The following is a 23,898-nucleotide window of genomic DNA, read 5'->3' on the forward strand; positions in this document are numbered from 1 at the left end:
AGAAAACTTATAAAACACTTTCAGTATAATGTGTCAGTATGCTGACCAGTACCGTATTTACTGTTAGTGTTCCTTATGTGTCACACAAATTAAAGCAGCACAAGATTTTATCAATAAATAAATAATATTTTAAAAAACACAATTTGTCCAGTGTTGTCTGTTTTCTACGGTTTGCCATCTCCACCTGTAAATCCTTCTCAGGTTTGCGTGCAGCCTTGTAACTGTTCTTAAATCCATGACTCCAGCATATCCTGCGAGAAATGTCCACCCCATGTAGTTGCTCTGTGAGCAAAGAATCTTCAGGTTCGTCATCCAATCAATGCACTATCCTCTTGTGCCTCACCAGCCTGCTGGTGCTTTACAGACAATACTGTCTCCAGAAGTCCAACATTAGAAAGCTCACCTTCTGTCTCCAAATGACTGTCTGTCAACAATGGCCTCCAATTCCTCTGCTGTTACATTTCAGGCACACAAAATTGGCCAGCACATTAGTGTCCACCAGGCCAATATTTTCTGTTGTTAACTGCTCGTCGATGTGGATCAGCATCCAGAGAGGTGATGGCGTGCATGTGAAGAAAAGCACAGTACTGACCTTTGAAGTTTCTCATGAATGAGTGTTCATTGGCTGCATGACTGGGGTGGTGTTCAGAGGTAAGAATTTTAACACAATGTGCGACAGCTCTACGTTAGCTGAATGAGCTGGGTAATTGTCAGTCACCAGGCACACGTGTTGGTCTTGTAGCCATAGCTCCCTGTTCCAATACTTAAGCCATTCTTCGAACAGTGAACTTGTCATCCATGCATTGGCTGAATTTCTGCAGATCACGGGCAGCTTTAAGTGGTCCTTAGGGAAACTTGCTCTTTCCGATCACCATAAAAGGCTATTTCTCTGCCCCATCCATGTTTGTACAATACAGCAAAGTGATGCAGTCCATAGCTTTTTTCCCAAATACAAACCTTTCAGCATGCCAAGGCTTTGGTCAGGAAAGCCCCAGTAAAAGAGGACCAGTCTTTAAAGATGTCACGCTGCTGGAACTGCTTGAGAATATTTGGTAGGGTGTTTGCACGCCATTCAGCACCTGCCAGAAGATCAGTGTTTGTTTCTTACCATGCTCCCCTTACACTGACCGACGCTGTGTGGGGCTTTCCAGTGACTGACAACCATCTGAAGGGTTGAACTCCTTCCCCAGCTCTGCTGCAGTCTGACTAGCTTTCTGTTTCAGTATCAGCCCAGAGAGTCAAGCACTTTGGCCAAGCTTATGCCGAAACCAGAGTCACGGGATTTCAGCAATGTCTGCCTCCTTTCCACTGCATTGACGCTTGCCACCTTGGTTTGTGCTGCTCCCTGTCGGCCTGGGTTAGCTGACATGAGCAGGCTCATGGTAAGACAAGACAGCCTGAATAAGTAATTGCTTAAAGAACTAAATAATGTGAATGTTTCTTGTAAACAAGGGAGGAAGAAACTAACTAGTGTGAGTGTGTTTATAGTAAACAAAGTAGGCAAAAGCATCCTGAACTGATAAGTTTGTACAATCCGCACAGCGCTCCTTTCTGCTCCTGATCAGGGTCAGGCATTCCATGGGTTGGAGGAAGCATCCCTCCAGACCACAACAGCAGCAGCTCCAGATAAAACAGACAGATGTTTCATTGCATTTACAGTCACAAAGGAAAGCAAAAGATACGTTTCAGAACTCCCTTCCCTTATTCCCAAAAGAGTTGTAAATAAGACATGCTTCCTGACCACTGTTCCCTCTGAGCTGTGTGCGTGCACACAGATCCTAAACCCCATGCACACGGCAAAACACCGCGCGCATAAAAATTTACACAGAAGTACAACAATTTGCACAGAAGAAATTTTTTTGCGCATACGGCCTGTCAAAAATTTGCACAGAATTTTTTTTTTTTTGTGCACACTGCCTGTCTAAAATTAGAGGGAACATTGTTCCTGACACTTCAGCTTCGGCATGCTTCTGCACAGTACTGCTCTCCAGCTGCAGCTGTGGTGAGTATTGTCCACCTTGGGTGAGTGAGGGTGAGGAAATAAGCAGGAAATTGGTTGCATAAAACAATAACATTTCAGCCCGTTTCCATGGGTCTGAGCACAGGGCAATGGCACTGAATACTGGCACTATTTTCCACTGGCAGTGGTGATTTTAGGTGATACCTCACTCCTGAGAGTCACAAAGGCACAGACAACACAGCTTCTACTGGCATCCCAAAGCTGCCCGGGCCCATATGCCGCTAGCCTGTTTAGTGCAATGGTGCCTGCCAAAGTCATTGCAGAGTGGTATGGGAAAGTGTCACACCACAGAGAAAGAAATAAGTCAGGCAGTCATTCCTAGAAACCTTCAGCAGAGGATTGCGGAGTACCTCCCTGCAAGTTTCATCAAGATCTCCCAGTAGGATGCAAGGGACATCCCTATGGACATAAACAAACTACACTGCATGCCTTTCACAGCCGACCCCTACAGTGAAATAAAAAGCAAATAACGCTACCTCTGTATATTGTGTACCACTCTGTGACAGAATGTACCTGTGTCCACACCTTACACACTATTTTAATCATCTTTGTACTAGGGCTGTCGATTAATTGCAGTTAACTCACGCAATTAGCTCAAAAAAATTAATCAGGATTAAAAAAATTAGTCGCAATTAATTGCGGTTTTAATCGCACTGTTAAACAATAGAATACCTATTGAGATTTATTAAATATTTCGCTTGTTTTTCTACATTTTCATATATATTGAATTCTGTGTTGTAATTGAAATCAAAGTGTATGTTGTTTTTGATTACAAATATTTGCACTGTAAAAAGGATAAACAAAAGAAATAGTATTTTTCAATTCACCTCATACAAGTACTGTAGTGCAATCTCTTTGTTGAGAAAGTGCAATTTACAAATGTAGATTTTTGTGTGTGTTACATAACTGCATTCAAAATTAAAACAATGTAAAGTTTTAGAGCCTGTAAGTCCCCTCAGTCCTACTTCTTGTTCAGCCAATCGCTCAGACAAACAAGTTTGTTTACATTTACAGGAGATAATGCTTCCCTCTTCTTATTCACAGTGTCACCAGAAAGTGAGAACAAGTGTTTAAATGGCAATTTTGTAGCCAAAATTGCAAGTATTCAAGTGCCAGATATGCTAAACTTTTGTATGCCCCTTCATGCTTTGGCCACCATTCCAGAGGACATCCTTCCATGCGGACCATGCTGATGATGCTCATTAAAAAAATGAGTGAATTAAATTTGTGACTGAACTCCTTGGGGGAGAATTGCATGTCTCCTGCTCTGTTTTACCTGCATTCTGCCATATATTTCATGTTGTAGCAGTCTTGGATGATGACCCAGCACGTTGTTCATTTTAAGAACACTTTCACTGCAGATTTGGCAAAATGCAAAGAAGGTACCAATGTGAGATGTCTAAAGATAGCTACAGCACTCGACCCAAGGTTTAAGAATCTGAAGTGCCTTCCAAAATCTGAGCAGGACGAGGTGTGGTGCATGCTTCAAGAAGTCTTAAAAGAGCAACACTCTGATGCGGAAACTACAGAACCCGAACCACCAAAAAAGAAAATCAACCTACTCCTGATGGCATCTGACTCAGATAATGAAAATGAACATGCATCAGTCCGCACTGCTTTGAATTGTTATTGAGCAGAACCTGTCATCAGCATGGACGCGTGTCCCCTGGAATGGTGGTTGAAGTATGAAGGGATATACGAATCTTTAGCGCATCTGGCATGAAAATATCTTGCAATGCCGGCTATAACAGTGCCATGAGGACGCCTGTTCTCACTTTCAGGTGACATTGTAAACAAGAAGCAGTCAGCATTATCTCCTGCAAATGTAAACAAACTTGTTTGTCTGAGCGATTGGCTGCACAAGAAGTAGGACTGAGTGGACTTGAAGGCTCTACAATTTTACATTGTTTTATTTTTGAATGCAGTTTTTTTGTACATAATTCTACATTTGTAAGTTCAACTTCCATGATAAAGAGCTTGCACTACAGTACTTGTATTAGGTGAGTTGGAAAATACTATTTTTTTTTTGTTTTTTTACAGTGCAAATACTTGTAATCAAAAATAAAGTGAGCACTGTACACTTTGTATTCTGTTTCAGAGTAGCAGCCATGTTAGTCTGTATTCACAAAAAGAAAAGGAGTACTTGTGGCACCTTAGAGACTAACAAACTTGGAGCCACAAGTACTCCTTTTCTTTTTGTATTCTATGTTGTAATTGAAATCAATATATTTGAAAATGTAGAAAACATCCAAAAATATTTACATAAATGGTATTCTATTATTAACAGTGCGATTCATCACAATTAATTTTTTAAATTGTGTGATTAATTTTTTTAGTCGCTTGACAGCCCTACTTTGCACAAAGTATATCTTGTAAGGTATCATCTGAAAATTCATAATTTGCTGGTCAATAGTGTCCTGATAAAATATGTGTGGCAACAAATTCCACTGTATGGTGTTATTAACACATGTTCCAAACTGTGGCTGGCAAACAGGTCTATCTTACACAAAGCAATGTGTGCTCAGCTTACTTTGCATTTAAGTAGTAAACAGAGTAATCAACCAGGAAGGGGGAACAAGGGAAGCTCAGACAGGTGAGAAAAATGCAGTAGGGAACATCCTTCCACATAGACTTTTTGTCTCCTGGTAGCCAGCTGGAAATGTTTTTCAAACGGGAGGACTGAAACTATAAAAAGGAGGGACAAACACCACAAAAGACCCCACCTTTCTTTAATTGCTTGACAGCCCTAAATATTTCTAGTTCGTTTAGTGAACAATTCTATTTTCCTTCTGAGACAGTGACATCTGCTGCTGAGAAAGTAAATATGTATTATTTACTGATCTTGGTTTCAGAGTAGCAGCCGTGTTAGTCTGTATTCGCAAAAAGAAAAGGAGTACTTGTGGCACCTTAGAGACTAACCAATTTATTGGAGCATAAGCTTTGGATCTACAACCTATCCTGAAGAATGACCCATCACTCTCACAAATCTTGGGAGACAGGCCAGTCCTTGCCTACAAACAGCCCCCCAACCTGAAGCAAATACTCACCAGCAATCACACACCACACCACAGAACCACTAACCCAGGAACCTATCCTTGCAACAAAGCCCGTTGCCAACTGTGTCCACATATCTATTCAGGGGACACCATCATAATGCCTAATCACATCAGCCACACTATCAGAGGCTCGTTCACCTGCACATCTACCAATGTGATATATGCCATCATGTGCCAGCAATGCCCCTCTGCCATGTACATTGGTCAAACTGGACAGTCTCTACGTAAAAGAATAAATGGACACAAATCAGATGTCAAGAATTAGAACATTCATAAACCAGTCGGAGAACACTTCAATCTCTCTGGTCACTTGATTTCAGACCTAAAGGTCGCAATATTACAACAAAAAGACTTCAAAAACAGACTCCAACAAGAGACTGCTGAATTGGAATTAATTTGCAAACTGGATACAATTAACTCAGGCTTGAATAGAGACTGGGGGTGGATGGGTCATTACACAAAGTAAAACTATTTCCCCATGTTTATTCCCCCCCCCCATTGTTCTTCAGACGTTCTTGTTAACTGCTGGAAATGGCCCACCTTGATTACCACTACAAAAGGTTTTCTTCCCCCCCCCCCACCTCCTGCTGGTTATAGCGCATCTTAAGTGATCACTCTTCTTACGGTGTGTACGATAACACCCATTTTTTCATGTTCTGTGTGTATATAAATCTCCTCACTGTATTTTCCACTGAATGCATCCGATGAAGTGAGCTGTAGCTCACGAAAGCTTATGCTTAAATAAATTGGTTAGTCTCTAAGGTGCCACAAGTCCTCCTTTTTTTTTTTTTTTGATCTTGGTTTGTCTAACAAACTGTAACTATAAATGCATGAATTGCGTGATAAGGTGAGCTTGTCTATGTTTCTCCAGGATGCATGTGAAACTGTCTAAAAATACAGAACAAAGCTGCAGTCACATTTCTAGCTTATCTTGTCTGGATGATAAATATATTTCCCTTCCACACCTCTCAGTGGTGGACTGCCTGTGGCTCAAACCTATTTCCACTGAGGACAATGGCAAAACTCCCTTGCACTTCAGAGGGGGCAGGACGACACTCCCATGGTTCTATGGAGTCCAACTACTGGTACCAATTCCATGTTTGATGCAGTATGTAAACCTGCTGCAGTAAACAAGAGATTCTGATGGACACTCCTATGTTTTAATTAAGTGGTCACTTGTAACTGAGTAACAGCACAGAATTCTGTGTAACAGCACAGAATTGCCTTTGGAAATTTTGTTTTCACTACTGCAGTGTGTTACCGTGACAGACGTAAGCTATCATTATAAAGCCTGCACTGCCAAGCATCCACCCACTCGTCATTCAAGTCAGTCTTTAAAATCCACATCAATCTGTAAATCACGAAAGCTTATGCTCAAATAAATTTGTTAGTCTCTAAGGTGCCACAAGTCCTCCTTTTCTTTTTGCGGATACAGACTAACACGGCTGCTACTCTGAAACCTATCAATCTGATGAGTAGACTACTATGGCATTGTTGGTGGGATTGTAAATAAACAATACGGTCAGCACCTCCTTTGGCATTTCCTTTCCTGAATTGTGTGGTTTGCCTGTTTACTGTAGGTTCTGTATTGCACAGGGCTGAGCAGACTATCCGTGCTCAATACATAGTTCTATCAAATTGGGAGAACCAGAAATAGCAATTAACTTGGTGCAGTTCTGCTCCAGCTGTCATGTTACTCCCGGGTTCAATCAGGGGTCTCCTTCCCCAGGTAACAGCTGCTCTGGATCTTTGGCTGTCGGCCGAGAAAAGGTTCTGATACACAGCTTCCCAAAGGAGGCCTTCTAGTACAGTTATGCACGGGGTCATGCGTAGGAGCCTCAGTTATCACCTTCTTAAAAAGCTATTGTGCCATGAGAATTGATAGAACATCAAACTCAGGAACCAATTTGGGAACCCCTGCCTCAGAGAACTCTACTTTCAGGAAGCATTTGATGATTGTGGACAGTATATGCAGCAAAAGCAACGGTTCTCAACCTTTTTACCAGTGTGGGTAAATACCACCTGTATGGCTCTGATGTCAAAAGGGCGGCAGCTGTGTGCTGACTGGGCTGCAAGTGGCCCATGGGCCACAGGTTGAGAACCACTGGAATAAAGTCTGAATGTTGCATGGTCTTGCCGCTCTCTCTTTTTATGCTCACATGCAGAACAATTGCTAGCAGATTGGAGGGGAGGAGAGAATTGGAAAGATGGAGGGGAAGGAGCTTCAGCCTAGCAAAGCCTCACAGTGTGACGGACACACGGTGAAGGGTACAAGGAAAAATACCAAGTGGGTTGTGAGATGCCCAAATCCATGACAGGTGTGGGCTAGTGCTGCTGTGTGTTCCCAAGTCTTCTGGGGGACCATGGTTTCAAAACTGGGTGCGACAGCCTCCTCCCTCCCTCCCCCTCCAGCTGTGCCTCTGCTGCTGTGCAGGGCAGGGCGGTGGGGTAAAGGGGCTGGGGCATGGTATTCGCTGGGGGGACAGGAGCATGGTTTGGCAGGGATAGAGATGCCACTGGGGTGAGGGAGATGGATGTTGGGCACCATCTGGCAGGGGAGGTGGGGATGCCGGCTGATGTTGGGGGAGGAGGCGGGAACTGGTGGAGACCCTGTCTCGGGCAGGGAGGTGACAGGATGCTCAGGGAGGGTAGGTGCGGGGGGGGGGGGGGGAGGCAGGTGGGCACCAGCTGGGGGTACAGCAACGGGGAGGGGATGTGGGCATCAAGGATGGGCACAGTCAGGGGGAGGGAGAACGACCTCGGGATACAGTCGGGGGCCGGGGCCACCGTCCCTGTGGTGGAGGAAAAGGAGAAGGGGGTGGGCAGGGGGCACCGTCCCTGTGGTGGGGGAGAAGGGGGTGGGCGGGGGGCCGGGGGCACCGTCCCTGTGGTGGGGGTGGGCGGGGGGCCAGGGGCACCGTCCCTGTGGTGGGGGAGAAGGGGGTGGGCGGGGGGCACCGTCCCTGTGCTGAGGGAGAAGGGGGTGGGCGGGGGGCACCGTCCCTGTGGTGGGGGTGGGCGGGGGGCCGGGGGCACCGTCCCTGTGCTGAGGGAGAAGGGGGTGGGCGGGGGGCCGGGGGCACCGTCCCTGTGCTGAGGGAGAAGGGGGTGGGCGGGGGGCCGGGGGCACCGTCCCTGTGCTGAGGGAGAAGGGGGTGGGCAGGGGGCCGGGGGCACCGTCCCTGTGCTGAGGGAGAAGGGGGTGGGCGGGGGGCCGGGGGCACCGTCCCTGTGCTGAGGGAGAAGGGGCCGGGGGCACCATCCCTGTGGTGGGGGAAAAGGGGGATGGGCGGGGTCCGGGGGCACCGTCCCTGTGGCGGGGGGCGGCTCGGCTCGGCTCGGCCCCGGGGGGCGGTGCTTCGCCCGGCCGGGCCGCGGCCTGCGCCGTGAGGAGCCGGGCCGGGGCCATGGCGGGGCCGGGCTTCGTGCGGACGCTGGAGAAGCGGGACGGCTCGGCGCTGCGGCTGCAGCAGCGCGGCGCGGGCGGGGTGGGCTGCGTGGTGTGGGACGCCGCCCTGGTGCTGGCCAAGTTCCTGGAGAGCGGGGCCCGGGCCCTGCGCCGCCGCGCCGTGCTGGAGCTGGGCGCGGGCACCGGCGCCGTGGGCATCATGGCGGCCACGCTGGGGTAGGGCTCGCCCGGCTGGGCGGGAGATGGGGCGGGCCGGGCTTTGGGGCTGCCGCGGTGGATCCGAGCTCAAGCGAGCCCCGAGTCCTGGGGGTCGGATCTGGGGCGTTAGCTCGTCCCTTTAAAGGGGGGGTCACTTGTAACGCTGGGAGCTAGATCTTAACCCCCCCAAAAAAAATTGAGGGGGAGGGTGCCCGCTGCTGATCCGTGAGGTCGGCGCTGCCCTCAGGGTATGTCCAGGCCGCACACCCAGCTGGGGGCTGTGAGTCGGGTTTGAGCCCGGCCCCCCCTTCCGTCTGTGCAGGAGTCAGTCTCGGGGCGGGGGGTAGCCCCCCGCCAGGGCTAGGATCCCCTGGGCCCTGCTGTGGCTAGGGTCTGTGCCCTGTTGTTCTGGAGTGTGGACGCAGCTCAAGCTGCAGACCCGAGTCAGAAGGTCTGTGTCGTGCGGTGGGGACGTGCGCAGCACGGCTGTGACACCCAGGTCCGGTATTGTCAACCCAGGTTTACCACGCAGTGCGGAGGCTCAAGCACAGGCCTGGAAACACCTAGTCGCAAGCCTGGGTCCCACCCACTTGGGCTTAGTGTTCAGTGTAGACATACCCAAAAGGTAGATCTGTGCTGTAAAAAAACCCAACCCATGGCAGCAAGTCTCAGAGCCTGGGTCAACTGACTTGAGCCTAAAAATTGCAGTGTAGACGTTCCTGCTTGGGCTCTGAAATCTAGCAAGGGGCCTGGGGCTCAGAGCCTGGGTGCCAGCCCAAGCCCGTACAATTTTTAGCCCTGCACCCGAGCCCCGTGAGCCCATGTTAGCTGACTTGGGCTGGTCATGGCCATGCTGTAGGGTTGTTTTTTTTTTCTTTTTTCTTTTTGGCAGTGTAAACTATGCTGAGTGACCACCAGCAAAGAGAGTAACAAAAACCCAGCCAATTTCTAAAGATGGGCCTTTAACTGAAGTTATGCAAATTTACACTGGAACTCACCTGGGGGTGCTTTAGTTTAAAATATGGGTTGGGCCTTCAGGGGAAATATCGCTCTGTTTTTATACAAGGATCCCACTTTGTAGGAGTCGTAGTAGAATCCTGTTTCCTGGTCTAACCCTCTTAAATTCTTATGGCAAGTTGCATTTTGTGAGCCAAGTCGTCTTTCCATCAGAACAGGAGCGAGAATTGCTGAAGTAACTCGGCACATATTTAGTCATGACTTTAGTCTGCAGTAGCTTTCTAAAAGGAATGAAAGAGGTTACAGATATGTCTATTTTCAAACATTAATAAGGAGTCTTAAATTTGTGTTTCTGGGGCTTCCTTTGTATGAATTAAAAATATTTCTTTTGTAGGGCAGATGTTACGGTCACTGACCTTGAGGAACTTCAGGATTTGCTGAATGTTAATATTGAAAAGAACAAGCATCTAGTCACAGGCTCAGTTCAAGCCAAGGTACTGAAATGGTTTGTATAATCTTTTAATCTTGATATTTAACTTATACGCAATTGCTGTAGAATGTTAATAAATATTTGTTTTATCAGAGCACCTATGAGCCCTAATCACAGACCAGAACCCCATTGGGCTGGGTACTGTACAAACACAACAAAAGGAGAACCTTACCCCAGGGAGCTTACAGTCTAAGTTCAACGCAAGAGATAACAGATGCTAAACTGCCAAATATGTTTGGAAATTGTGGTATGATAGATTACTTGTAAAAATGGAAATTCCCCTAAAATATACAGTGAAATAAGTAGTGGAGGACTTAGCCCAAAGTCATATAGATTTTGCACTAAATGTTACACTTTTAAAACATACTTTTTTTTTTTTTGGTATAATTGAAGTTTGCATTTTATATTTACCTGTTCACTTTTTCTAGGGGTGAAGATGTAAAAGAATTTCTGCCTGCACCAGATTATATACTTATGGCAGACTGCATTTACTATGAGGAGGTAACTATTTGAGAACTGTAGAAATAATGACAGGTTTCAGAGTAGCAGCCGTGTTAGTCTGTATTTGCAAAAAGAAAAGGAGGACTTGTGGCACCTTAGAGACTAACAAATTTATTTGAGCATAAGCTTTTGTGAGTGAGCTGTAGCTCACGAAAGCTTAAGCTCAAATAAATTTGTTAGTCTCTAAGGTGCCACAAGTACTCCTTTTCTTTTTGTAGAAATAATGAGTTTGATTGGAAAGAACCTGGGAATTTTGGATTTGGTGTGAGAGACTCTGCAATTTGTATTAAAATCTTTAAATAAATATTGCCACTAGTTTTCAATCTATGTGGCTCGGAAGAACATTACTTGATGGCTGAGTATTGAATGATGAATTTTAAAAGCTGTTGTTTTAAAAATGAGCAAATAACACATTTAGGGTCAAAAAAAGAAAAGGAGTACTTGTGGCACCTTAGAGACTAACCAGTTTATTTGAGCATACGCTTTGAAGTGAGCTGTAGCTCATGAAAGCTTATGCTCAAATAAATTGGTTAGTCTCTAAGGTGCCACAAGTACTCCTTTTCCTTTTACGAATACAGCTGTTACTCTGAAACCTGACATTTAGGGTCATGTGGTATGAGGCCTGAATCGGGTCTTTTGAAAGCAGTAGTTCAGAATTGTGCCCAATTTTTTTTTTCCTTGGAGTTGTAGGGAAATAAAATACTGCTAGCTGATACTGGAGAGTTTCACTGTGTATCGGTGGACATTGTATTAGATGATGCTGAAAGACTCGGCATTATCTCCCTCAGGGATTCCCCGTGGGTCTGTTGGGAGGAGAAACCATGCTTCAGAAAGTGGCCCTTCTGGTCCATCCCCCTCTGCAGAACTCTCTCCTTGTGGTACACCTGAGCTAAGGCTAGTACAAGATCTGGGTTGGGGGAAGCAATCTCTAGGAACTAGTCCTCCTGACCCTCCTTTTAGTTTTCTCACCAGCCTCCAGAGCCACGGCCCTACAACTTAGAGCCCTTTTTTCCTAAAGGACAATCTCTAGCCCTAAGTCACATCTTAAAATTAAGTCTGGTTAAATATTTTTTAATTTTTGAAAACAGATGTCTGTAAGTCCAATGTATTGCTGTGAAGAAGAAGTAATCTGGCATATTTCAAGGAAACGGCTACTTTAGCAGTGTAGTATATCCTTGGCTTGGATGATATAGACATAGAGGCTTATAGATAAAACTGACCTATACATGGAAAATGTGTAAAAGGCCATTTTTTCTGAGCAATCTCATATTGTAACTTGTTTTTCCATTTATCCTTTCTGCTAACTACAAGTCACTTGTCCGAGTCACTGTACTAAATATAACTCGCTGTCTGAAAAGTAAAATAAGAAAGTGTCCGGTTCAGTGAAGTCTGTCTCTAGTTACGGAATGTAGTAGTAGTAAAGTGAACGTTGAAGTCTAAGTGGCGAATACTTGATCTCTTTTGGGCAGTCATTAGAGCCATTACTGAAGACCCTGAAAGAACTGTCAGGTCCTGATACCTGTATCATATGCTGTTACGAACAAAGGACTATGGGTAAAAACCCGGAAATAGAGAGAAAATACTTTGAGGTAAGTGTCCTTTGCCGTCGCGCATGCTTTGTGTATATGAGGACTGTGTAATGGTTCACTTGAAATCCTCGAGTCAGTTCCCTTCTGTGTCGCTGTACAAGTACAATGCATAGTACAAGTCAAGTACGTTTGTTGTGGGAAAATTTCATGTGACTTTGGATGAGAACACTTTTTCAGATGCAGGGAAGGAGTTGATCGCCAGTTGCTTAAATTGTGTTTTCTGATTTATTTAATAATCTCCTCCTTTTTGGGGACAATAATTTTTTTTTAACACCTTAGTTCTGCATTGATGCTTTTGATAATTCACATTCATTGTGACCATAGTAAACCAGACTCACAAAGAAAGTCAAATAGTTGTCTGTGCTGCTTGAAAGATCTTACAGATTAATGAAAGAGCACCACATGTATAGGTCACTATCTGCAAAAAGAATAATGCAGTCACTTTTGTAGACATGAGTCCATTAGCGTTTTGATTCCCCCCCACCCCTGCAGCTGGCTTGATGTTCCCAAACAGGGTCTCAGAGATCCAAAATTAGTCCTTTCAGTTTTTTTAAAGAAATCTCTTCAAAATGATCTTTTGAAAGTATAGACTTTTGGTATATTCAGAATATAAGTACAATTTTCAGAAGTGTCAGTGGGACTTAGGAGCCTAAGCTCCATTTTCACAAATGGTTTAGGAGCATAAGTCTCATTGAAATTCAGTGGGATTTAGGAGCTGAAGTGCCTAAATGAGCTTAGAAATTTGGGTTTAAGTTGTTAAGTCACTCAGGGTATGTCTACACAGCAGTTAAACACCCACGGCTGGCCCGTGTCAGCTGACTTGGGCTCACAGGGCTTGGGCTGTGGGGCTGTAAAACGGCAGTGTAGATGTTTGGGCTTGGGCTGGAGTCCGAGCTCTGGGACCCTGCAATGTGGGAGGGTCCCAGAGCTTGGGCTCTAGCCCAAGCCTGAAAATCTACACTGTAATTTTACAGACTTGCAGCTTGAGCCCTGTGAGCCCGAGTCAGCTGACACGGGCCAGCTGTGGGTGTTTAATTGCTGTGTAGACATTCAAAATTTCCCCCCGTATGTCAATATTAGAGCATGAGTAGGTGGCATAGAGGAATTATATCTTGGTCTGGGAACCTCATTGTCACAGCATAGTACTTCTTTGCCGGTGGAAAAAACAAATCATGGGTAACAAAACAAATCATGGATTCTCCTGAGGTACTGAAGGCCAAATAGTCCGAAGTTGTGGAGGTGCTAGTCAGTCCAAAATTTGGCCCTGCATCTGCAAAGCGCAGCCGTTCCACGTGAACACTGGGACCTACAGAATGCCCTAATATGGGCTGGGGAAGAGGGCAAGGACTTCTGAATAATGCCTGTGTGTGCCAGCATTACCAATACTCTGAGAATTGCATTGGCTTTGGGGTATATATCGTGCTAGTGGCCCTAACAATATCTTGAATGCTTTGGAACCTGGTTACCTGAGGAATACTGTCGTGTTGCCAGAGTTGAGATCAGTGCTGGTGCTGGAGCCAGTGCTCCCACAATATAAACAAGAGTGGGTCAGGTGGTCGCATGAGGTTCCTTCTTTGGCTTGCCAGAATCCAGATTTGTTAACTTCACAAGCACACTGCAAAGCCCATCTTTTTTCACTGGTATTTAGGGAGGTAGGGGGAAGGATGGGTGGTGATATGATGTGCTTTGGCCTAGTACTTTAGTTTTTGTGGAAGAGCTTTTTAACTGGAATTTAGGAACTGGAGATTTGAGGAATTGAAACACTATTTTGATTGATTTTGGTTTTTCCTGTTGGTTCTTAAATTCTGGGACGGGTGTATGACTCTGGATTAGCACCAGATAAGTTAAAATTAAAATAACTGTGCTGCGTGGTGTTATTAAAAATAAAATTGTTAATTACCTAAATCAACAAACTTTTGTGGGAGAGAGGGATCCCTTGGGCTATCTTACCTCCTGAAGCATAGCTGCTTTATGCAGAATATTTTAGGACCGTCAGTGAAACGAATGCACTTAAAGGTATGTTAAAATGTCAACATTGCTAGAAGTATTTTGCTTACTACCTTTTATATTTTAATAACAGCTGCTCCAGATGGACTTTGAGTTGGAAAAGGTTCCCCTGGAGAAACATGATGAGGAGTATCGGAGTGAAGACATTCACATCTTGAACATCCGAAGGAAAAAAATGGCAGGGTATTTTTTATTGGCATATTGGAGATTGTCAATAATTCACAAAACTGTGGTTTACCTAGCATAATTTGAGCTGGTGGGTGAGTGTGAGGAGACAGAAGAAATATTCAGCCACCATTCCCAACGTTACAGTATGCAGCAGTTACAGATACATACTAGTATATTTATACATTCCATGAGCAAGACTTTAGACTGGTTAGGAAACAAGGTTAACGTCCAATCCACATTGCAAACTAAACTGGACCTACATTTGTAAATGGGCTGGGGACAAGCTAACTGGAACCAGGTTCCCTGGTGTTGTATGTTGTAGTGTAGGGTGGGTCTGAATGGGCTGTTTTAATTGTGCCAGATACGGGGACTTTAACTTTCCAAAACGTTAAGCTTAAATGTGAAATAAAAAGTTTTTAAAATAGATATCAAATAAGGCCCCAAGTTTGCAAATACACTTGAACAACACCAGCTTTAAAAGGAAGCTTGGATGTTCAAAATATTTATGAAGAAAAAGAATTGCAGATTTAGTCCTTTTAAAAAAAAAAAAAAAAAACCAAATTAGTGGCAGTTGGATGTCTAACAGTGAATGCTGGGGAAAATGAGGTAGGATCAGAGGTTAAAATAGGGAAAGCACAAGTTAAAAATGACTTAGACAAGTTAAATGTCTTCAAGTCACCAGAGCCTGATGAAATACATCCTAGAATACTGAAGGAACTGACTGAGGAGATATCTGAGCCATTAGCGTTTTATCTTTGAAAAGTCACGGAAGACAGGAGAGATTCCAGAGGACTGGAAAAGGGAAGTTATAGTGCCATTCTATAAAAAGGAAATAAAGACAACCCCGGGAATTACAGGCCAGTCAGTTTAACTTCAGCTGGAAAGATAATGAGCAAATAATTAAGCAATCAGTTTGCAGACACCTAAAAGATAATAAGGTGATAAGTAACAGCATGGATTTGTCAAGCACAAATCATGTCAAACCAACCTAGTAGGTTTCTTTGACAGGGTAATAAGCCTTGTGGATGGGAGGAAGCGATAGATGTGTTATAGCTTGACTTTTGATACTGTCTCCCATGACTTTCTCATAAACAAACTAGGGAAATACAACCTAGATGGAGCTACTATAAGATGATAGGCATAACTGGTTGGAAAACTGTTCCCAGAGAGTAGTTGATCAGTGGTTCACAATCAAGTTGGAAGGGCTTATCAGTGGGGTCCTGCAGGGATTTGTCCTTGGTCCGGTTCTGTTCAATATCTTCATCTTACAAAATTTGTGGATGATACCAAGCTGGTAGGGGTTGCAGGTGCTTTGGAGGATAGGATTAAAATTCAAAATGATCTGGATAAACTGGAGAAATGGTCTGAAGTAAATAGGATGAAATTCAATAAGGACAAATGCAGAGTATTCCATTTAGGAAGGAACAGTCAGTTGCACATACACAAAATGGGAAATGACTGCGTAGGAAGGAGTACTGCGGAAAGGGATCTGGGGGGTCATAGTGGACCACAAGCTAAATATGAGTCAAAAGTGTTACACTTGCAAAATAAGCGAACGTCATTCTGGGATGTATTAGCAGGTGTGTTATAAGCAAGACACAAGAAGTAATTCTTCCGCTCTACTCTGCGCTGATTAGGCCTCAACTGGAGTATTGTGTCCAGTTCTAGGCACCACATTTCAGGAAGGATGTGGACAAATTGGAGAAAGTCCAGAGAAGAGCAACAAAAATGATTAAAGGTCTAGAAAACATGACCTCTGGGGGAAGATTGAAAAAATTGGGTTTGTTTAGTCTGGAGAAGAGAAGACTGAGAGGGGACATGATATCTTTTCAAGTACATACAAGGTTGTTACAAAGAAGAGGGAGAAAAATTGTTCTTCTTAACCTCTGGAGATTTTTAAGAGCAGCAGGTTAGACAAACACCTGTCAGGGATGGTCTTCTGGATGATACTTAGTCCAGCCGTAAGTGCCGGGGACTTGACTAGATGGCCTCTAGAGGTCCCTTCCAGTCCTATGATTTATGGTAAAGTTGTCTCTTTATTGTTTGGAAGAAAAAAATAGCTGGCAAACCCCGAGTTGTTCGCTCATGGAATAAAATGCTTTAGTTAATATCTTCCACATTTTACTTAGCTTGAAAAGCATAGTACAGATGCTTTTATGGTGAACTATAAGACAGTCTAGTTTCATTATAGCTCCTGAAAATGTCTGTCCTCTGAAATGCTATCTTGTAATCTCTTACTGCAAAACCTAGCAAATTCCAACTTGATAAAAGTATCCTACAGAAACAGAGCCCTAGCCGCCTGCTCTTTCTTCAGTGCTGGAAACAGAAAAGTGTCACAAGGCTGTGTGAAATTAGGCCTTTTGTACACTTACACCAATAGGTCCAGCATTTAAAGTGGAGATCGGAAAAGGGCAAACTGCTTAAACTCTTCAAAAAAGGGTGCATCTCCAAAAAGCACTACAGAAAAACGAATAGTTGATATGGGGATGTTGTTTTGCTCAGTGGTACAATTGAGTTACTGTTGGATATCTTAGGTGTAACAACATTGAACTTGAAACTTTAAGGATACGTGGTTTCTAACTTGGAATTACCTATTAGAGCTAGTCATTACCATGAGTTTCATGATGTTCCCTTTAGGAATAATGCTTAAGACCATCTGCATTTGTCTGACATTTGCGAAGCATAGGAGTCAGGGGAAGGAACTCAATACAGTTTTATGTTAAACTTGTTGCAGTGACAAACATTCTAATGCACAGCCTAGCACTGACACTGGTCTATGGATCAGGTCCTTGGAGACTTTGTTCATGTTAGCTAGATCATGTTCTTTCTATATGATGTAATATGGAGAATATATTGTGCAGAGAGTAGTGACAGAACATATCCAGAGCTAGTGTTTAAATACAAGTGGGCCATTTAAAAGCCCGTGTTTGAGGTTTTAAATCTTTTTTTAACAGAATTTCCCATCGTGAGATCTTTGACCATGTTAACTGATCCTCTGGAGAGAAGAGAGAGAGTATCAATTAACTCAAAGAGCCTGTCTCCAAAGCTGTTCATGGCTCATCTACAGAATTCTTCTAGATGGCGGATTGGGGATGAGACATAAGAAGAAAGTGGGTCAGTCGCTATAGAATCACAATCAGTATCCGCCTTAGAGGACAAACTCGATTTTTTAATATTGACAAAGCAGCCTCACCAAGAGAGAGCTAAAAATGGGACTGAAATGTAACCTAGATTGATGTCATGTTCCATTCATCTGCATGGGCCATCTGTATAGATGGGAGGGCCACACTGGTGAATCAGTGTCACAGCGTCAAATAAATCAGATCCGAGCGTTCCATAACAAAGCCCGTCTGAACAGAAGGGCATGCAGGAAGCTGAAGGTCACCCACTTTTCCCGAAGAGGAAACTCCTTATTTTGCCTTGAATTTCGCCTTAATTTAAGAGCAGATGTCTATGTATATTTCATAAAGAGTTTGTACTTGAGATGGTTCTTGGTTAGCTTTTGTTCTGCATGCAGTTTTGAAGCCTTCTCTATAGTTATGGGTTACTTTAACTAATTACCCACCTCAAGGTGGGTGTTTACACCTACTTTAATCTTGGATAGTTGAGCCCCCAAGATTGACTATAGTAGAGTGGTTATCCGTAGAAGAGAGCCTGCCCCATAGTGCACAACAGAGATGCAACAGTGATTTTTCTATACTAATTACTTCTATTAGCTAACCAAACAATACACACACTGCTGTCTGGTAAAGGAGAGACCAACCAATCCAGAATGATGGTATTTGCATTACCCACATTAGGCCTTGCGGAAAAGTCTGAAGTGTTAGCCTTCATCCTCGCTATCATCACCACCACTAGTGGTCATCATTTTGTTGTCTTCCCCCACCAAGGCGCATGAGCCAGGAGACAGCTTTTCTGACGTGATAGGCTGATGTCCACTAGCGTTCAGATGTATTTATGAAGATTTTAACCCCTTTTCCTTATTTGCATTTCCACATCTCACTGTGTTTGGGGTTCCCTGCTTTGCAGAGGCTAACTTGTAAATTCCTCTCCTACTCATTAGCATTTACCTCACTTTATCACTCAGCAGTTATTTTCAAAACATCAGCATATCACAAACCTAGACACAAGCTCAGCACGTTTATTATTAACTTATCCTAAGGCCTAATTTGGCTAAGCTAAATATTTTACAGGCCTGAGGCATGTAGGCCTTGTGTTACAATATTAATTAGTACTTATTTCACTTCTGTATACTAAATATACCGGATACCTTTTATCCTTGGCTACAGTTTGTACATTATTATTTGTATGGCAGTGGTGTCTCCGAGTGCCCCAGTGATACACCAGCACCCCATTGTGCTAGGCACGATGCAAACCCCAAACAACAAGATGGCCCCTGACCTATGCTAGATTGTTCTCCTTAACTCCGTATGTATATTTATTTCCAATGTTAGTAATTGAAATGTCAAAATCTGACTTTCTGGTGAGTTTAAAATAGTCCTTGTAATACCCTAGTCAGGTCAGCTTTGATTGCTACAGTCCATCTAAATGAATATTTAATGAAATTTAATTTTGGTAGAAAACCTTTTCTTGCATCTGTGCCATAGTTTAATCAGATATGGCGAGATTGTGTCATCTTGTATCTATGAGGGGTTGCTTTGAGATCAGCGGGACTACTTGAATAAGGTATGGAGTGTGTCCCATAATTTTATATTGGTTACATATTACAAAATGTGGCAATATTTCAAACTTCAAAAGCTTATATGTTTGGTGCCAGTGAACATTACTTAAACCCCAGCCATGGATTACTTTGTAGGGATTAAGGTATAACAATACAGGGCAAGGCATTTATTGAGTCAGTTTGTTAAATTCTGGCACTGTGGCTTCTGTTTAATGCCCCTTCATAGCATTCCTTGTAAACCTTGCACTTCACTGTGGCTTTGTTGTCTTTGGCTCTGAAGCATGGCCCACATGGATTGTACTCTTGTTTTAATAGGCAATTGTGAGTTTGCCCTTGAGATGTAATTGTTGTGTTAACCTCTAGTGCAAGGAATTTCGTAACTTTTCAGTTTTACCTACATGGGGAAATCTACCAACATAATTATACCACTATAGTTATACTGATAACTTTCTGTGTGAACGCTCTTTTTCTAGAATAAGCATTGACATGGGCAGTTTTATAGTATAAATAACTATGCTGGAAATTTTTCTTGTGTAGACAAACCCTTAAGCTCCCATTGAGCTGAGTGGGGGCAGAATTAAGTCACTGTGAAAATCCTCCCTACTCTGGCTAGGCTAACGGGGAAGCGATTGTTGGGGGAAGGAATAGTTGCTTCTTCCGTGTCCTTGCCTCCCATAGAAGTATTCAGTCATCACAGCCACCCTGTAATTTGTCAGGCTAATGAGTTTCCATTGCTAATGTAGGCCTTGGAGCGATATTTCCAACAACCATGGGTATCTGTAAAGTAACCAAACTTCTTGACTTTGAGATTTAAACTTTCAATATTTTTCTTATCACAAGAGTTCAGCTTTTTAAAAATTTTATTAGGAGGAACTACGGTGGCTACTGTAAATTATAATCCACCTGTCCACTTACCTTCTTTTCACTACCAGGACTCTTTTAGCTGTGTGTTTCTAATATCCGAGTTGTGCTCCTTTAAGGAGAGTGGGAAAGCCCTTTCATACTCCCCACGCTATTTAAATAGTAACCTACAGCTGATTCCACCCAGGAAGAGGGGGAGATGTTAAAACTCAGCTACTTTGCATGGCTTCTTGACACTCCTTCAGTTTTGTGTAGAGGAAACTTTTTAACCTATCTGGAGTCAATGACCAGTCTTAGACGTAATGCTGTTTTATTCCCAACTCCTGCCTCCTGGAGAGATGAGTTGGGGGTGATGCTTTCAGAAAGGCACCTCTCAAGAGGGGGCGGAAAAGTATACCCCCTAAAAGGCAGCTGGTTGTTGCCTTGTTTCGGCAACTGTGGCGTGGGAGACTGGTAACTCTGCTGTTGTTGGCTGGCTCTTGCTTCTGGTTCCCCAGAAAGGCAGACTCATTTGTGCTGCATTCCCTTTCTTGAAACTCACTTTCAGCAGGTTTAATTGACACAATGGTAAAACGTGTCTCACTGCTGGCAAGGGCACCTTGTATATTCTAGGTCTCGTCTACCAGTTCAGCTGTAGGCAGGACTGCAGTGGCTGGACCCATTTTTACTAGTGCAGTGTCAGTTCAATCTGCTGGAAACAAGTGTGATATCTCAGGTAAGATGAGAGGAAGGTGCCTATTGGATGATTCCCACAGTGCTTGTAAATATGGATTCTTCCCTACACCAAGAGGATAAAAAGGTAGATGATCATAATCAAGAGTCTAAGTTGGCCCCTGTTCCACATGGGTGAAAGGACATTAAACCTTTGTGGGAAGCGGAAGAGTTTATATTGTTGCTGACATGGAGCTTGCTTACTACTGACCCCTCCATTCCATTGCATGTTTTATTGGTGTGAAGTAGTCAAGTTTGGTCTCTAGTTTTTGAACTGATGGCAAGACATTCATCTATGCTGCCTATGAAAGAACGCAGACAACGTGAACACTCACCTCCATCCTTTACTCACCATGAGGCTGAGAGTCTGCTCCACAGCAGATAGGAGCCAGTACAGTATTTCCTCTAATCTGAAATCCCACAGCTCAAACTCAAGTGTCCATCCACTCAGCATCTTGCCAAACAACTGGGCTGGCCTAAAATTGTGCCTCTAGCTACTGTTGATGGGCAAATCTTTAATATACTTAGATCTAAAGCAGTGGCTGGATGCATAATTTTACAGTGTAAAAGCAATAGCTTTAGCGTAGCTATCAACATCCTTTGCAACAAGATAATATGCATCGGATTGTAAATGTTTGAGTCATGGAGAGAGACTCTGATTTGTTTACCCTCAGAATGGTACTGTGCATTTCAATAAAGTGTAAACCCAAAATACAATCCTTTTACATGCACTGCACCTCTTCTTTGAGACTGGGCCACTGATTGGATAGTGATTTTCTGTAAGACAATGCTTCTCCTGTAGATAGAAAAGGAGTACTTGTGGCACCTTAGAGACTAACCAATTTATTTGAGCATGAGCTTTCGTGAGCTACAGCTCACTTCATCGGATGCATACCGTGGAAACTGCAGCAGACTTTATATATACACAGAGAATATGAAACAATGTAGTTGTAAGAAAGCTTGACAGAGATCTTGTAGGTGTTTGTCTCTGTCTGAGGGGTTGGAGCAAATGCGGTTGTATCGCAGAGCTTGGCTGTAGACGATGGATCGTGTGGTGTGGTCAGGGTGAAAGCTGGAGGCTTACAACTACAATACCCACCTGCAGAAGTAAAGAAACAGATTGATAGAGCCAGAAGAGTTCCCAGAAGTTACCTACTACAGGACGGGCCTAACAAAGAAAATAACAGAACGCCACTAGCAGTCACCTTCAGCCCCCAACTAAAACCCCTCCAACGCATTATTAAGGATCTACAACCTATCCTAAAGGATGACCCAACACTCTCACAAGTCTTGGGAGACAGGCCAGTCCTTGCCTACAGACAGCCCCGCAACCTGAAGCAAATACTCACCAACAACCACATACCACACAACAGAACCACTAACCCAGGAACTTATCCTTGCAACAAAGCCCGTTGCCAATTGTGCCCACATATCTATTCAGGGGACACCATCACAGGGCCTAATAACATCAGCCACACTATCAGAGGCTCGTTCACCTGCACATCTACCAATGTGATATATGCCATCATGTGCCAGCAATGCCCCTCTGCCATGTACATTGGTCAAACTGGACAGTCTCTACGTAAAAGAATAAATGGACACAAATCAGATGTCAAGAATTATAACATTCATAAACCAGTCGGAGAACACTTCAATCTCTCTGGTCACGCAATCACAGACATGAAGGTCGCTATCTTAAAACAAAAAAAGTTCAAATCCAGACTCCAGTGAGAAACTGCTGAATTGGAATTCATTTGCAAATTGGATACTATTAATTTAGGCTTAAATAGAGACTGGGAGTGGCTAAGTCATTATGCAAGGTAGCCTGTTTCCTCTTGTTTTTTCCTACCCCCCCCCCAGATGTTCTGGTTTAACTTGGATTTAAACTTGGAGAGTGGTCAGTTTGGATGAGCTATTACCAGCAGGAGAGTGAGTTTGTGTGTGTATGGGGGTGGGGGGGATGTGAGAAAACCTGGATTTGTGCAGGAAATAGCCCGACTTGATTATGTAAAGAGTTGTCACTTTGGATGGGCTAGCACCAGCAGGAGAGTGAATTTGTGTGGGGGGGTGGAGGGTGAGAAAACCTGGATTTGTGCTGGAAATGGCCCACCTGATGATCACTTTAGATAAGCTATTACCAGCAGGACAGTGGGGTGGGAGGAGGTATTGTTTCATATTCTCTGTGTGTATATAAAGTCTGCTGCAGTTTCCACGGTATGCATCCGATGAAGTGAGCTGTAGCTCACGAAAGCTCATGCTCAAATAAATTGGTTAGTCTCTAAGGTGCCACAAGTCCTCCTTTTCTTTTTGCGAATACAGACTAACACGGCTGTTCCTCTGTCTCCTGTAGATGGCATTGCTTGTCTTTGATTTTATAATCCGTTCATATCGCTTTAACAACTCTACTCTCGAAACAGGTTCAAACTTTACATTTAAAGGTGAGGTGAAATATTAAAAATTTACAATCAATTCCTAACAATCCACATCATTAACAGCAGACTGTATTTGTGTAGGTTTAAACACAAACACACATTTTAATGTTTAAGCTTACTTTAAATTAGTTCCTTTTTCATTTACCTACCAGGACCCTTCTGGCTTTATTTCCCTCACTATACCTGCTGACCTCATGAGCACACAGCAATGCAGCTCCTCTACAACGTTTGATGCTACAAGTAGCTGAACAAATGCACGAATGAATTTAGGTCATGGTAAATCTTTACAAAACAAAACAGACACAATAACTTGTAGGGCAGCTTTAAAATATATTTGTAACTGAAATATACGAGTGGTCTGTTAATGACTTGGGATCATCAGCTGTTTTTACTTTATAAGGTGAAGTCACAGCTAAAGATTAGCAATGTTTAAAAAACTCTCAGTATTTCCGCCAGCCAATGGTAATTAATACATACATGATTCTGCCACCCAGAATAATCCCATTTCCCACCCCAAGCCTTAGAGTGTTGTCCCTGCTGTTTTTTCTGGCTCCCTTTTTAAACGATCAGCATTTAATGAAGCCGCCTGCCCATTAAGTGCCTGTGTCCAGTCCAACAACAGCCAGATTAGTGAAGAAATTAAAATCCAGCCAATCCAATTACAGCAGTGTCTATTTTTAAAGGATATGATCTTGTTCTTGTAACTTCTCGTTCCAATGCTAAACCATGATGGCAATGTTTAATTGAATGTACAAGGCCCTTGCTTGTAGTTGCTTTTCATAAACTTCCAGTTGGCGGGTGCCCTCACTGAGAATGCC

General features: G+C 43.6%; 1 protein-coding gene across 3 annotated transcripts; it reads left to right on the plus strand.

Moving 5' to 3' along the window:
* Positions 1-8,441: 8,441 nt before the first annotated feature.
* On the plus strand, positions 8,442-18,671 carry VCPKMT (valosin containing protein lysine methyltransferase). Of its 3 annotated transcripts, none has more exons than XM_048854571.2 (6): positions 8,442-8,701; positions 10,035-10,145; positions 10,559-10,631; positions 12,101-12,220; positions 14,301-14,401; positions 17,345-18,671. In XM_048854571.2, the coding sequence occupies exons 1-6, from the start codon at positions 8,484-8,486 to the stop codon at positions 17,496-17,498; spliced, it is 777 nt and encodes a 258-aa protein (XP_048710528.1). In that variant the 5' UTR covers positions 8,442-8,483; the 3' UTR covers positions 17,499-18,671. The 3 variants fall into 3 exon arrangements, with proteins under 3 accessions (XP_048710528.1, XP_048710527.1, XP_048710526.1); XM_048854570.2 differs by having other exon boundaries at positions 8,443-8,701; positions 14,301-14,405; positions 17,350-18,671; XM_048854569.2 differs by having other exon boundaries at positions 8,445-8,701; positions 14,301-14,410; positions 17,350-18,671.
* The last annotated feature ends 5,227 nt before the right edge of the window (positions 18,672-23,898 follow it).

This window comes from Caretta caretta, chromosome 6 (genome assembly GCF_965140235.1).
Source record: "Caretta caretta isolate rCarCar2 chromosome 6, rCarCar1.hap1, whole genome shotgun sequence".
Lineage (NCBI taxonomy): Eukaryota > Metazoa > Chordata > Testudines > Cheloniidae > Caretta > Caretta caretta.

Excerpts from the sequence above, each read along its gene's own strand:
- VCPKMT (XM_048854571.2), top strand. The coding sequence starts at position 8,484 with ATGGCGGGGCCGGGCTTCGTGCGGACGCTGGAGAAGCGGGACGGCTCG. Across the intron at positions 10,146-10,558 it reads CAAGCCAAGGTACTGAAATG|GGGTGAAGATGTAAAAGAAT; the intron begins GTTTGTATAATC and ends CACTTTTTCTAG. Across the intron at positions 12,221-14,300 it reads TAGAGAGAAAATACTTTGAG|CTGCTCCAGATGGACTTTGA; the intron begins GTAAGTGTCCTT and ends TTTTAATAACAG.